The sequence below is a fragment of the Agelaius tricolor genome, unplaced genomic scaffold, assembly GCF_023055355.1.
Source record: "Agelaius tricolor isolate 1412-34295 unplaced genomic scaffold, bAgeTri1.0.p SCAF_38, whole genome shotgun sequence".
Classification (NCBI taxonomy): Eukaryota; Metazoa; Chordata; class Aves; order Passeriformes; family Icteridae; genus Agelaius; species Agelaius tricolor.
In genome coordinates this window covers 4,593,317-4,608,735 of record NW_027269298.1, presented here as the reverse complement: position 1 = coordinate 4,608,735, position 15,419 = coordinate 4,593,317, and the positions used below count along the sequence as shown (strand labels likewise).

The 15,419-nt window shown below is 44.2% G+C and overlaps 1 protein-coding gene across 7 annotated transcripts in view; it reads left to right on the top strand.

The window, feature by feature from the left end:
• Positions 1-15,419, top strand: part of STRBP (spermatid perinuclear RNA binding protein) — a 75,235-nt gene that overhangs the window by 50,403 nt on the left and 9,413 nt on the right. For 2 of the 7 annotated variants that reach the window (XR_011683659.1, XR_011683658.1), the window contains 2 exons: positions 61-127; positions 6,398-9,093. The exons of 2 other annotated variants lie outside the window; for them this stretch is intronic. Coding sequence is in view for 1 of the 5 variants with exons in the window: in XM_071454151.1 (XP_071310252.1) it covers positions 61-65 (5 nt within the window). In the remaining 4 variants the exon portion in view is untranslated. Of the gene's footprint in view, positions 1-60; positions 9,094-15,419 lie in introns of those variants that run through there. 3 more of the 7 variants (XM_071454151.1, XM_071454148.1, XM_071454149.1) reach the window with 2 other exon arrangements.

The following is a 15,419-nucleotide window of genomic DNA, read 5'->3' as shown; positions in this document are numbered from 1 at the left end:
AAGAAATTGTTTGGTTTTATCAACAGACTGTTCTCCTTCAAATATTTTTCTCCTGTGTAGCATAAAAAGCTGTGTTGATACTGCTGTGTCAGGCACTGCATTCCTTGCATCCTGTGGACACGTTTGGGTAGGTACCAAAGCCAGGCCATGGCCTGCTCTGAATAATGCACACCTTGGTTCTGGCTAAGTGCAGTGGGTGACACTAATAATGAGAGAAACTATTTCCCTAAACTATTAAAGCTAAACTCCAAATGAAGAATGAACAACTTTGATGATATTGCAGTTAAAATCTGCAGAGATCAAATTACATGAGGTAAATTAATTCAGGAAGCAGCCAGGTTTGCTTCCCTCCTGTGGGTGCAGTGCAGGACAGGAGGGCAGGCAGGCAGGGATTTATCTCTGCGTGAATCCTTTGCTTAGCTGTGCTTTTCTACAGCTGGAAATTAGGATACAGCCATCCATAAATAATTCTTTTCAGTTCTGTAGTAAATGTTTTAACAATATTTTACTTAGATTCAAATGGGTTTGGATTATGACCTATTGGTGCACATGATATGTGTAGTTTTAAAATACTATTTTTTTATTTGTCTTTTAAACCTTGCGTTATGCAAAGTTGCATAGTACAGTACTCCAGAAGTGCAGTACTTGCAGTACTTGAAGTTGCTGGAAACAACTCTTTTTATATAAAAATGGCTAAAAAACAAAAAAGCAAAAGGGAGCAAGCTGAAGATAACGTATTAGCATTTTAGGGTCTCAATTCAGAGATGAAAACAGGGACAACCCCTGACTGGTAACAGTTGACACTGGTGTCAAACAGAAAACCACTTGGTACAGAATATGTAGTGGTGGATCAAGCCCAAAGGTCTGCATCAAAACACTAACAGCAAATATAAACTATGTTTGATTTTAATATTGAATCATCAAATTTACTAAATAACTGCATGTACATCCATTCCTCAGGATATTTCTGGATATAATGCATAGGCTGGTAAGAGAAAAAGAGCTCTTCAATAGGGTCAGCTTTGCTCCTGAACTCGCACCTGGGAAGTGAACTGAGGAACTGTTCCAGGGGCCGGCCCTAGAAGCACATAAATCCTTCCATGACACCTGCAGGACAACTGATGAGCAATCAGAACGTCCTTCCTGTTCAGGGGGCAGGTTCTATCTGCTGTTATCTTCAAGGTGCAAACTCAGGGCTGGTTCTGCAGCTCACCTACACTTCAGTCCCTTTTTAAGCCTGGCAGGCCCAGCAGTGCTGATCCTGGAGCAGCAGGCTGCTCTGCTCCTTCAGATAGGATATTATATGCATCAAGGTGCATTATAATGAACTTCTCCTGGATATTCCTTTCCTAAACTTAACTGCTGTCAGCCTGACAAGCACTGTCCACTTCAAGACTGATAGTAAACATCTTGCTGACTCTCATTTGATCTGCTTCTTTGTGGACTCTGCTTGGCAGCTTAATCCATATGCATTTCTTTCCAGCAGAATTGCTTTAACTGTGAATTTCTGTAATTTTGTTATCACTCTTTTTAACTCTTAAAATCCTAAGCTTTCCACTCTCCTGCTGTTTTTTTAAAATGATCTCAACTTTCTTGCATCTTTTTTTCCTCTAGATGTCCCAAATACCCTGCTGTTTGTAATGCAGTAAAGCATTGCAGTATTTATGTCTGAGACAGCCCCTTGCCTTTGCTGCCTCCCTTTTCAGTAGGAGAGAACCATTTTCTGATATGTGAAAACCACTAAGACTCCTAAATCTGGGTTCTGCAGCCTCCTGGAATCAGAGATAAGACTCTAAGGGGCATGATTGTCTGGGAACCCCTCTCATTCATGTGGAACTTGAGCAAAATAGCCCCATGTACTGAAGGGTCACAGAGTAGGCTCTGAAGTGCTGATGTATTCAGGTTTGAGAGAGCAGCCAATTCCATCAGTAGATTTCAGCCTAATATCAGGCTATTATCTGATTAGTAATCTGGATAAAATCTGCCTCATCAGTGTTGCATCAAGTATGGCTTTGCTAAAGCAGAAGTAGAAACTCATTTCTTCTGCATATGACTTTTAGGTTTCCTTTTAAAAGCCTCCTCACAGGATCTTGGTCTGAACTGCCTTTTCTGTGAGGTTGGAGGTCTGTGTTACAGCTATTGGGCTTTGCATTTCTGCATGTACCCAAGAGCCAAACGCGTACATCTGGCTGTGTATGCTCTGTGCAGCTGCCAGTAGCATTACCAATTCTGGAGTACCTTTTCAGTGGAGCAGAAATGGTATTTTACAGTTTAAATTTCTGGTTCATGGAAAAGAAATCTGAAAAGTTCCTTTCAATTAGTACATCTATAAATAGGAGACCAGGGAAAGTCTGTGCCTATACACTACCCACCTTAACGCTAGTTTTAGCTAACCAGATGATCGTGTGTATTTTGGGAGATGGTGTCTGGCACTTAAGGGATTAAAAGCCAGAGATTTACAATGAAGAACCAAACTGTTTAATGTGTTCTCTATACTGGAAATGAATGGCATCACCATTGACTTTGCAAAAACACCCATGAGCTTTAGGGGTCTGCTTCTGTCCTACTTTGCCAGCCAAAAGAGATTCCTCCAGGCAGGCTCTTCCTAGAGAAGGGTTTAGAGTAAGCAGCCTGGTTTGGAGGGCTTGGCCAGCTCAGAGCGTGGTGTGTGGTGCTTCCTGCCATCGTGTTCTCTCTCTGCCAGTGCTTGCTGTCTTCCTTAAGCACACATTCAGGAGCTGGAACACAGTGACCTTATTCCTGGGCGTTTGGCCAGTTGGGTGGAGGGAGGCCAGCCTGTGCTCCTGAAGGGAATGTGTAACACGAGGCCTCGGTTGCCCAAGCAATTTCTGTTGGACACGGTGCACAATCCAACCCTCACAAAGGCAATTTAGTGCCTGGGTAGGTGGTTCCTAATCTGTCTAATTTGCTGTCCTGTAGCCAGTGTGAGCTAATTAGATGATTCAGCAATTGTCATGGCTCCCCACTTAATGTGCTGTAAATGCTGCTGCCATGACTTTCACTGCTGTTAAACACCTTTGCTTCTGTGAAGTCTGTCCTCCTCCTGCCCTGCCTTTTTTGATCATCTTCTAGAATCCTAGTAAAGAACTGATTCTCTCAAATTATGAAATTGTTACGTATAATTATCTAGATTCTTAAAAACTTTTAATCAGACTGTGAAGCACTTCAGAGAAAACAGTTTTCCTACAAATATTTCAACTTATTCATGTGCCAGAGGACTATTTCTACTCATTAACAAAGATCTGAAAATGCTCCAGTATCTCTCATCTCTGGAGAAAAGGATTCTTTCTTTGAGAACAGTTGCCTTCTGGTAGGAAAAAAGATTTAAAGTGTGTCTTAATAAAAGACTGTGCCCTCAAGCCTCTGAAAGAACTTAACTGGGGAAAAGTGCACAAATCTAAAATTATTTGAGGCTTTTTGCTCTCATTGAGCTATTGAGAACAATTTCCCTGACAAGAAGTTCCTCAGATTATTAGGATGTAGAAAATGCAGGAGGAGGGGCATGAAGATTTTTCAAGTAGTCTGAGAAAAACATCTTCTGTTTGTTGGCTGTTCAGCTATTCAACTCTTGTCACTTATTTTTCTCCAAGACAGCAATAAATGTGAGCAGCTTTAACGCACCACCTCTGATCCACTCCTGGCAATGTCCCTTGGAGAGTGAGAGTGGCGCGCTCCCTGTTTTTTCTGCCACCAACTCCCTGATGTAATGTCCCTTCTTCGTTTGTAATTCTGCATCTGTACTTTTGAGCCAGTCTAGAGGTGGGATAGCTGAACATTTCTCCTAATCCGTATAAACGACAAGACAATATTTCAGTCTTTACTCAGACAAAATTACAAGTTTCCTTCTGCCTCTTGTGCTTGGTGTACCAAGATATGCTCACTCAGTATTAGAACTTCTTGCCTTTAGGCAAATTCTAAGACAGTTGCCACTTACTTAATGAAGGGAAAACTGTGTCCCAGCCCCAGTGAGTTCCAAGTCACAAAGCAGCTTACAAAAACAGCTCCTATTTCCGGTGGCTCTGGGAAACAGCACAGCAGCTCTGCTGCTGTGGATTCCCTTGGATACATGATGAGATGTGTAAACATGAAATTCAGATTGTTGTTCTCAGTCATGAGGCTGACTAAGACCTTGCCTCTCTGGCATCAAAAGAATGAAAATGAGCTCTGTGCTGGGCACACTGAGGAGCTCTGTTAGGAACGGCTGTTCTGTCTCAAAAAACAGTAACTCAGCTCGAATGTTCAGCACACAGACCCTCTTGGGCTTCCTGCTGAATAATCCAGTGAAAAATGAGATATTTTATTGACTTGTTTAAAGCAGAGCAAAGAGACAGGGTAGCTGAATCTGCTGTCTTAGTACAGGAGACAGCTTGTCTAACAGCTTGTTGGTTTCATTCCACTGGAAGTGGAAATTCTGCTAAAGTCATTTTAGAGCACTTCACCAGAGAAACCCAGCACTGAATTCCTGTGCCTATGGACCACAGCAGCAGTTTCATGTGCCCTTTCTTTTGAACATAAACCATTTAAGCTAGTGGTTAAGTAGTTGGCATTAAGAGAATTGTCACCAGTACTGTTTTATTGCTTAACCCCAGAGCGATGCCTTCTTAGCTTTATTTGTGTCATCTGAATCCACACCTATTTATGTCCAGGTATTGTGGTGCTTGCCTTTTCTGCTCATAGATATGGGTTTCACTTGTTGGTTTGTGACTGATATGTGAGATAATACAAAAGCTCAAGTAGGACACATCTGCCTGTTCCTCTGTGCTCCTCTCTCTGGGGTTTCCCAGGAGAAAGGGGGCTCTTCCTCCCACACCGCTCTGATGCTGTGGAAGCAAGGCAGTGCTTTACTGGGAGTGCTGTGAGTTAGGTAAGAGAAAAGTTCATCAGACAGTAAGGTTTAAATTCAGTAAAATGGGGTTTTTTCTCCAGTTCCTGAGATTGCATGAAACATTCAGACCACATTGTTTACCTTGATGTTTTTGAGGAGCTGAATGTCCAAAAGTGCTGTGTGGAGATGTGCAGTTCTAAAGCATATCTCTTATTTTGGATGTTGTTTTATCTTGTATTTGGTGCCTTAACTCAGTACAATTTAAGGTCATATATACTGTACCACAGGTAGTTTAGTAGTTGTGTACTTGAAAAGAACCCATCAAGCCTAGTCTATAGAAACTCTTTTACAGACTGAATCCTTCTCAGGGGGAGTACTCTTCCATGCTTAATTAATAATCCACCAAGAAGTGAGAGTTACAAGAATGTAAAGAACATTTAAAAATTTTAACTATAGAGACTGAATTTATCTGATTTCTAACTTCAAAGGTTTGGGGTAGTAAGATAATTAAAGCTTCAGTCTCTTCTATGCTGTGTAAGTAAACAACTTCCAAATGTTTTCTCACCAGCCAGAACTGCATGTTTGTGAAAACCTCTGGACTGCTATCTCTAGTAGAATAAATAACACTTAATTTTAAAAGGCATTAATTGAATGTAACTGGCTATCCTCCGTTGGTTAGCAGAAGAGAGTTGGAATGAGTAAAAGCTGCAGTTAATTTTTAACTGATTAAACTTAAGCCTCATTCATACCTCTAACCAGGATCTAGAAGCTCCAGCTGCCTTATGCTGCTTTGCAGTTCATGAGGTGTAGTGCAGCATCAGCTTGAACACAGCATTTCTGAATGCATCTGGTTCTGGCAAGAGAGAGAAAACATAACAACAGAAGAAAATGTCCTTCTCCAGTTTTAGAGGTTAGAGCATCATAGACAGAAGCTGGAGGGAAAGTTGCACTGCCTTTTCCAAGTCCATTAAGACAGCCTGTGGTAAAACCAGGAAGTTGATGTGTGCTGGGGAAAGCCAGCAACCTTGTGTACTATGAGCAGGGAGAGCTGGGATTGCTTTTTCAATAGTTAGTGAGAACTTAGGTAAGAGGTTTAAGCTATCCATACAGCAGGCTAAAAGCTGCTAATGATGTTGCTAAAGGAGATGAAATTATTTTTTCTGTTCAGTAAACAAGTCCAGGAGTGCTGGTTTTCCAGAGGGAATGTGAGAAATCCAATGGACAAATTTTGTTTCCTGATGCAGTCCTACCCAAAACAGGTAGATAGTTCAGGCAGTGTACAGAGCATGCAATTGAATTTTGGGAGGAAAAGGAATAATAGTAATTTCCTCAGAAGGAACAGTAGTGAGTTATTTCTGCAATGCCCACAGTACTCTAGACAAGCTGCCTTTACAAAGAGGAGCATGGCAACAAGGGAAAGCAGATACTGCTCCCAGTGACCTGTGTGTACACATTTTAGGTCACCAATATTGGTGTAACTCCTTATGACAAAGTAGGTTCATCTTACCAGCAAAGTGTATTTTGACATTCTATCCACTTCTATTTTTTAAGCTAAAGGGGAGTTAATCATAGCACTCATCTGTTTCGATGGGAGTAGAGCAGAAGGTAAGTTTTAACTTCATACTTTGAAGCTGCTATGAATAGATTAACAGTGTTCCATGGAAACAACCTGATGTACTTCTTTATTTTCTTGGAGTTTCATTTCTGTGTTCTTGCAAAAGCACAAGCTTGTGGAAGCGTAATCAATACAGAGTTACTCAGGGTACTGCATCATCTCAGCAGTGGACACTAACTGCATCTTAACAGGCACACATAAATCAAGCTTAATCAAGAGGAACAGGACATCTTGGCAAGTTTTGCTTTATTACTGGCACTGCTACAATTTAATGATCTATGCATACTGAAATGTGTGTATTGCTGCACTCACTCCCAACAGAATGTGAGTCTTGTAAGGGTGTCCTGTAAAGTATCAAAGTCAGGGCAAGAGAGACAGTATTTATTCTTCTGTCATTATTTTCACAAAGAACTGTTTCTAAGCAGATGGAAAGTCATTCTGCTCAAAGGAGAATAACGGTGGGCTAGAGAACAGCATTCAGAGCAGTACAGCTTTTGAAAAGTTCGTGATCCTATGAATTTAATTACAAAAATTCTGATTTGCAGTACAGATTCTTTCCTGTGTTTTTAAACTCGTATCACTGTTTCCCTGCTCAAAATAACAGGATAAAGACAAGTGTAGTTTTCTGATAACATCCATTGTGTGGAAATCCACAAACACTGGAAGAAAAGGGAGGCTGTACTGCAGAGAGCATATTCAACGACAGAGCCATTCTCTGGGCAATGCTGCATAATTTAGGAGTGGGTAACCATGCCTTCAGGGACAACATGAAACAGAGCAGATGGTTGAAAAAAAATCACAGAAAAAAGCCTCCAAGCTTTGTCCAGTCACACATTTACCCCTCTCTGCAGAAGGGGACAGGTACATTCATACACACATAATGAGTTATCTGTCAGGCATCACAGAGGTCCTTAAGGACAAATGTTTTGGAGCCAGTCTCCTTTTGGACAGAAAAAGCAGGAAGTTGACTCTGTCTTCCAGTTCCAAGGTGCAGTGTCTTATTTCTCATCCTAACCCTAAGTCAATATTTATTGATCAAACTGACTAAGCTTTTTAGGCCGACCAGCTCTCTACGAAGCAATTCTCTCTTGAGCCTCTGCAGGGGCCAGTAACTGGTGCTTAACTACTGCTTCCACTCGGGAATGTCACCGTGCTCCAGCTGCCCCAGAGCCAGCCTGGGACACTGCACTTCTCAGAGAGCAGCACTGCTGGGGCTGGGGCTCTCCAGAGCACTGAAGTACAACAGCAGAGCAAGTCCCACTGGGCTGTATGCTTTTAAAGTCCTGTCCAGTTCTTAGTGACAAAGTTGAGCATGAAACCTGTACTGCCAAATGTATCAGGCCCTTGCTGAGAAGGGCATCAATGGGAAGCAGTCTCAGAAGTGGAGATTTTGAGGAAAGGCTGGTGCTTTCCAAGGCCAACTCACAGGCTGGTTTTTAATGGCTGAATTTCCACCCACCAAAAATCACCGTCAACCAGATCAATTAAAATTGCTGCTAATTTGGGCTAAAATATCCTTTGTGTAACCCAAACTACCACCATCCATGCATCTAAAGAATTCCTAAGCAAAGACTCCTCAGGAGGCAGAGCCCTTCTGACAGGAAATCTGGCAGTGCAGTCTGATGTGACTTTTCTGATGATAATTACTTCTCCAAGACAAGGCAAAGACAGAGGCAGTGCTTTGGGGCAGTGTTTCATGCTCAGCAAGTTTGTAGAGGGAAGGAATGCATTTCTATAAATCACTTGTACTGTATTTGTTTCTAGACTTGAATGAATTTCACTTTTCCTTTGTGAGTCAGCGTATTAAACGTTAAAGAAAAGGTCTATTTTTCTAAATCTCTTTCACCAATAGAGGTCTGACCTGCAGCCAAGAGATGGATTTATTTATCCACAGAGGACGGAGTGTTTATTTTTGAACTAAGATTGGATATGGCATTGAATAAAAAGAAGTATGACCTATAAACTACTGAAACCTTAAATACTATGAACGAATTCCACAAATGAGTAATATGGTGGACGATTCCATCTTTCTTCCCAATAAATCTCTCTCAAAGAAGTTACCCAGAATTAAACTTCCAAATGAAGTACAAGAGATCCTTGTGGTCTAATTACAGACTACTTTCAAAATACTTCCGTTTTCTCCCAATTTGTAATCACTAGAGAACAATGATGACTGAACTATTCCCAACTATAAATAAAGCCATTTCAAATAAACTAATTTGGCAACAACCACGGCTATTTATAGCACTAAAAATGTAATCTGAACATTCAAATTTTCTTAATTTGGTAGCAGTTGAGTGGGAAGAAAAATAACTGCACAATGAATTTTAAATTGAGCTGTATCTACTCACTAGCCAAAAAAAGCGTACAGATGTAAAGGGAACGCTCTTTGTACCTTCAGTTGCTTCCTCCCGTGCTGCTGTACCCCGTACACTTGGCTTCATTTGGCTTCTGTGCTGTGGTTTGTACGCCAGCCACTGTTACTGACTGTACACAACACGACTGCACTGTAATCTCGGGTCATTGCCACTGGTTGTAACCCAACACTACAGACTTCTCTGTATATAAAACTGGAACCATGTCCCATTTGCTTCCAATAGCTCCAATAAAGACTTATCTCTGTAAACAGGAATTACGGCCTAATGACTGCTTGGGGGGTTGGTTACAGTGAGCAAACTGCCTCCAAGGGGTGCTGAAGCCTGGGATGCCAAACCACCGAGGTCCCTTGTGCCAAGTCAGGTGGCGGCTCAGCAGAACGGACACACAGGTCCCCAAGGCTGCAGCGTTAGCAGAGATGACTTGGAGGTGCAAACATAAAGCACATTTCTGCTGGAACAAGCAGAATGCATTCCTTCACAGAGGTGAAAGTGAACAGAGCATTACTGGATTTCAGCTTACGAGGGCTGCTGCACACAAGTACCTCTGGGGGCTTGCCTTGGAAGCAGTACCAGAAAAGCCCAGAGAAGGTTGTAATAGCTGTGATCAGCCAGGAAGGCAAGTTTCACTCCAAAAAAAATCTGGACAATTCCTAGTATTTAGCTAATTAGAAAAACAGGATGTTTGTTTTCTTAAAAGATATTATACACATAAAGAACAAGTAAGGTTCTTTCAAAGTTCTCTCCACCCCTCTCGTTTCACTGTGTTTCTTAAATTCCTGTGGTCTCAGTTTGTCCTCTGAGGTCCAAAGCAAATCCAAGCAATTTCCTTGTCCAGAGCCACTGAGGACAGGAGTTGGGGATACCATGACAATTGTGTGGCTGGTGTTGTTTGCTTGAGGTTGCAACTCATGATAAGATTTACTGGAATACACACATATGTCCAGCCTGGAGTTACAGAACCCAGCTGTACTCTAGAAGAGAAGTCAGCGAACACAGAGTCTTACTTTTCTTAGAAGTGTTTTTCTGGTCTTGAAATGCTAAATTGAAGTCTGAGTGCAGAGGTCATTAATCAAATTCAGAGGAGATCAGACTTGAGAAGGGATTAGAAACTGTTATGAGCTGACTATAAATGAGATTGCACTTAATGAAATGAGATGTATGAAATCCCACAGCTTAGAATGGATGATAACTGGAGCAGGACTTGGTGTGAGACTTTTGCCCTCGACAGGCCAGTGTGCAGCCAGCCCAGTCTGCCGGCATACCGCAAACAAGTCAGTAATGCACAAAGAGCTACTCAGGGACAAGTGTACCAAACACAACGAAACCATGCATCACTTAAAATTTAGAGCTGTATCAAATATTTAGCAAGTAAGATCCACAGAGAACTGAAGAGAGTCACTTAAGAAAACATCATTAACACTTAACTGAAACTGAAGTCAGTCTTACCTACTGTATTAGCATAGTGCCTGTCTGCTCATGCCTGATGTTAGCTGGCTCACTAAGAGGTCATTCCAAAAGCTCCCTTGGGATTATCATCTCTGAGGTGCTGAGAAGGCTGTCAGCTCTTCAGCGCCAGCCTGGCAACTGCTGGTGACAGCTCGCAGTGAGCTGGGCCCGCTCCAGGAGCTGGCGGCCATTCTGTGGCCCCGCAGGAATGGGAGAGGGGCACGTATGGCAGTGGGACATGGGAGAAGCCACACGGCACTGGGCCTGTGCTGGCAAAGGAGGTTGGCACATCCTTCTTTCCTCATTGAGAAAATGCCTGGCATCTCCTCCTCAGTTTTACTCCTGTCCTGCCCTAGCTAAGCTAACTTTGCCCAGGCAGTTACAGAGTATCTTGCTTGAAGCTGTGATTTGTGGCCCCCATCACCCCCCACCCCCTGCAAACCAAGAAATACCAAGTCCATCTACTTCTCCTCGGCAACCTGCAGTGCCTCTCACTATGAATCTGCAGCTGAATGCACACAGTGAAATCTGCACAGAAAGCTCCTTCATTTCAGGCCCTCCCCAACACTGCTTGGCTGCCCCATCCCCTGCTGGCACAGCACCGAAGGGATCCATGCAGAAGGAACCATCTGCTTTACAAGCAAGATGTCCAGTTTACCTTGCTGCAGTCAGCATCACCTTGGAAAAGTGTATTTGATTGCAGAGGAAGCAGGAAAAAAATACTGATTGACTGATGTCCAAGTTTGATGTTAAGCAACTAACAAGCCAGCCTGTAACTTCCATGTGCAAAGAACTGCTGCATCTATAAACCTGCCCAAAACAGCACCCCTCTTTCTGCAAGAAGTGTCACCTCACTTCATTGCTCATGACATAATGCTGACTTTGGTGGTTTGCTGCAGGGTTGAGTTCCAGCAAGTCAGCTATAAAGAGTTTTTCCCATTTGCTAAGCTGTAAATTATCCTTCTCTTTTGTGACCCCAATCCTTGGTAGAACCAACTGAAAGAAACTGGAGCTGCCACTGCTTTCAGGGCCCTGAATTCATCTTCACTTTGGGCTATACATTCCAGCACATTTATTTGCAATGCTGTAAAAAGCCTGTGTGTACTCTTGTTAAAGTTACAACAAAAGGCCCTTTCTTGCTCCAGGCATGAACATGAGGCAAAATCCTAAAAAGGCCTTTAGATCCCAAAAAAGGGCCAATACCCTGCACAAACAACACTTCCCTCTTCTCCTCTGTTTAGGTGCTGGCACACACCAAAGGTGGGATTTCCTGCCTGCAGTGAAGGCAGGCTCAGCGCTCTGCTGGTTCTGATTCATTCAAAGGGACTTTTTTTAAAAAATATCTGGGTAGCTTTGGATTACAGTAGAAGGGGAAAGGCTAAACCAGGGCAAGATGACAAAATACAGCTCAGTAAATCCCATTATGGTGCCCTGCAAAGCAGTTCCACACAAACTCCCATACTGCCAATACTGCAAGTCTTGAGGTAGCCACAGGACTCCTGCATCGAGCACAAAGCAAGCACATGGACAGGGGTTTGAGCTGCTCAGATCAGTTATCCTGGGTTTAAAGAACGATGCAGTTTTGAGAAAGATGCTGTTACATGTAGAAGACATGTAACTTCTGTCTGTACAATAAACTATTCTGAGATCAAATGAATAAAAACTTGAACGGAATTTAGAACTTTCCAGTTACAGTAATTACTGGTCTCCTCACTCTGTCCTAACGATGGGAATGTGCAGCACCTGTAACTTCTAAAGACATCCAGAGTTCAGACCATTCCTGTAATGCTGAAGCTGGGGGCACCCAGGAGCTCTAGTTTGCTGACCATGTCTACAAGCAGCAGCCATGTCACCTACAACTCACAGCAGTCTGGCACAGGCTCCCACAGCCCCTCTGTGGGACACACACCACCTCAGGGAGACAGATGCACAATCTCCTCGAGCTAAACACTTTCCCCTCCCTTCCCAATGAGATCTTGTTCCTCAAGTGTTTCCCTGTGGTATTATGCAGCAGTTCTGCCATGCCCTGAGTAGGTGGCAAGCTCAGATATACATTGCTCTGCAAGCAACCAGCCTTCATCCTCCTCCTCTTTGCCACCCCTTCTCTCTGGTGCACCAGTATTAATTACCATCAAACCACTTCTGTAAGCTAGCCAAGCCTCCAGGACACAGAAGGCAATAGATCACTCCCCCGTTTTCTGGGCAGCCAAGACTTGTGCCAAAACCACAGTGGCTTGCTGTGGTGTTTTAATTTAAAAGAACTGATAAACCCCTTTCACCTGCACCATGACAGCTGACAGTGACACAGCACTGCCATCTCAGTGAGTCCTTACTAGCCTTTCTCAGGCACAGCAATTGAATAAAATCTGCACAGCAGTTCTCTTTTCCTTGTGTGGCATAAACTGACCAGCCACATCAGAAAACTCCATCAGGAGTCACTCCAGGGCCCCTCCCAAATGACATTTACCAACGTGGCTCCAAGGCCCCCTTTCCCCATGACACCACCAGCCCTGTGCATGAACAGACGCTCACAGCAGGGAGTTTAAACACACAGCTTGGATGTTTTCATGGCACACGCTAACTGTGCTCAGCACGAGGAGGGCTTCTGCTCAGAGCTGGCAGCCTGCAAGCCTCATCTCTTCTGCACCTTCTGGAGCCTCAGAGCCCAGTGTGGCTGCGATTCCATCTTAAACACTGCAAGTGCTTTCCTAAAAATCATCACTTTTGCCACACAAGCTGTTGATTAAGATGGACCTCTGCAACTCCATAACTGAACCAGCCTGCTCACTGCCATGAAACAACCTGCACTTGGACTCCTGATCCCCTCCAGTGACCACCATGTTAAGCCACACATCAAGGGCCCATAAGGTGAGATCTCCAGAGACCAACTCACATCACCTTCAGCTATAACTCAAGCCACTAAAGCTCATTAAAAAATACTTTTACCTTAACATTTTAACCAACATGTAATATTTTTTGTATTCTGAAAAACTTCTGTGATAAACTTTTGCTATAAAGTTTGCTACATCTCCTATCTCAACCATTATTAATAAACAGAGAATTAGAACGATTTACCTGTAAGTTCAAGGTGTATTAGAAACACATCCCACAGATTTACTTCCAAGACACTTCAATTTTACTACACTTCCTCCTAGGAGATCATTTTTGTACAAGGACATAATACAACTTTCTGATCAGATTTGTAGGAGGAACCCATGAATTACTTAACCAGCAGTCAGTGGTGTGACTGACTTCTCATGCACATTCTCCACGAGGAGAACAGCCCACGGCAGCCACTCATCACATTAGAGATCAAACAGCTCCACTTTATTAGCTCTCACAGCCTATTTCAAAGGTTTCCACCTCAGGAGGCCTCAGCTCAGGCCTGCCTGTGACAGGCTGCCATCATCCACCTCCTGCTGAAAGGCTGCTACTGCTGCTTGGGAAGAACTCATTGCCTGCCTCAGCCTGAGGGGCCTGGGGGGTGTCTGCAAGGGGAAAACAATAGACGAGGCCATTTAAACCCCGTGCAAATTAAGGCGAAAATTTTATATCTCCACAAGGGCCATTAATGCACTACAAGTTCTGTACAGGTTTCCCCCAAAGTATCACTCATCTCCAGTGGTTATAGTTTGGATCTAAAGCTCTGCTGTCTTCCGCTGCCCTGGTGCTCTTTTAACACCCACAGACACTGGAAGAGCTCTGGGAGGTTCTGCATGGTTCCCTCAGGAAGCACCGCCCCGCCCGAAGGCCGCTGCTCCCCTCCAGCCCAGCAGCTCAGCGGTGTGCCCGCACTCCGCACCTTCTTCCCGCCGGACAGCCCCTGCCCGGGCCCCGCTCCAAGGCTCCTTCCCCCGGCGCTCCGCCTCCGCTTCCCCGGCCCACACGGCAAACAAAATGGCGCCGCTGCCGCCTCCGCGCCCAAGGCAGCTCCTGCTGCCAATCACCCGTCAGCCAATCAGAGCTCCCCGCGGGCGCCGCTACCGCGAAAAGCGCGGGAAACCGTGGGGGCGCTGAGGAGGCGCCCGGCGGGGCTTGAGGAGCCGGAGGGTGTGGGGTGGTCTTCGAGCTCCTCCTCGGCTAAATCCACCTCAAACAGCCCGGTTCTACTTCAGTTAGCTCGGTTCCACTCATCCCCCATTCAGCAGGAACTCACACCACCATGAGGAAACACTTGACTTCAATGTCAAACTCAACAAACATGGCTCCTGAGCAAAGCCCTCCTCGCCTCACAGCCCGAGTTTCCTACCGTGCCTGTGGCCAGATTATCCCGAGGAAAAGCCCTCAGTCCCAGATTACACTGTCATGCTTGTTGGTATGCAGAAAATGCAGCAAAACCAAGCCCGTGTTGCTCAAGTGCATTAGGATGTGCAGTGGTAAATTCTAGCAAAATTTCTGTATGTAGAAACCTTGATGCTCTTTGGCAATACAGAAGGAAAAATACTGCACAATAAAGTGATGGGAAAAGGAGGAAAAATTAAAACAGAAAGCAACCCCCGAGTGTCCACTGATGGTTCATTTCCAGTATTTTTTTAATTTAGGAAGGACTCTCAGTTCACTTTGTGGGCTCACAGGAGCTCCCTTGAGCCACCAGGGCTCCGGGCACGAGGCTGGGTGAGCCGCCCGCCTGCAGTGCCGCCCCCGCACCGCCGAGGGCTGGAAAACCTCCCTGGATTAAACTCTTATGGTAGGCACCTCCAAAGTGTCTAAAGTTAGGCTGGATGAATGTGAGCCAAGCTGTTGAACAGATGGAGTGAAATCCTCCTCTAGATAACAGGAACTTTATATCACTGCCACAGATAAGAAGGGCAGCTAAAAAAAGTCAGGGAGGTAGTTACATAAATTTCAAGACAGCTTACCAGCAATGATTAAAGGTAAAACTTTCCGATAGATCCTGAATATCCACTTCCAGCTGCAGACCCTGAGCTGCCAAGAAGTTCTGCAACACAAATGAGATTGTGACACTCGAGCTCCCACGCTGAGACCACTGGAACGTAATGATACAGCACAAACACGCAAAGCATTTGGAAGCTGGAGCCTGGGGCACAGGAGATTAATCCCAGCATCAGCAGACTGGCATTGAGCTGGAGTTCAGTACTCAAACCCAGCTGAGGCACATGTGAACAGAAAGGTG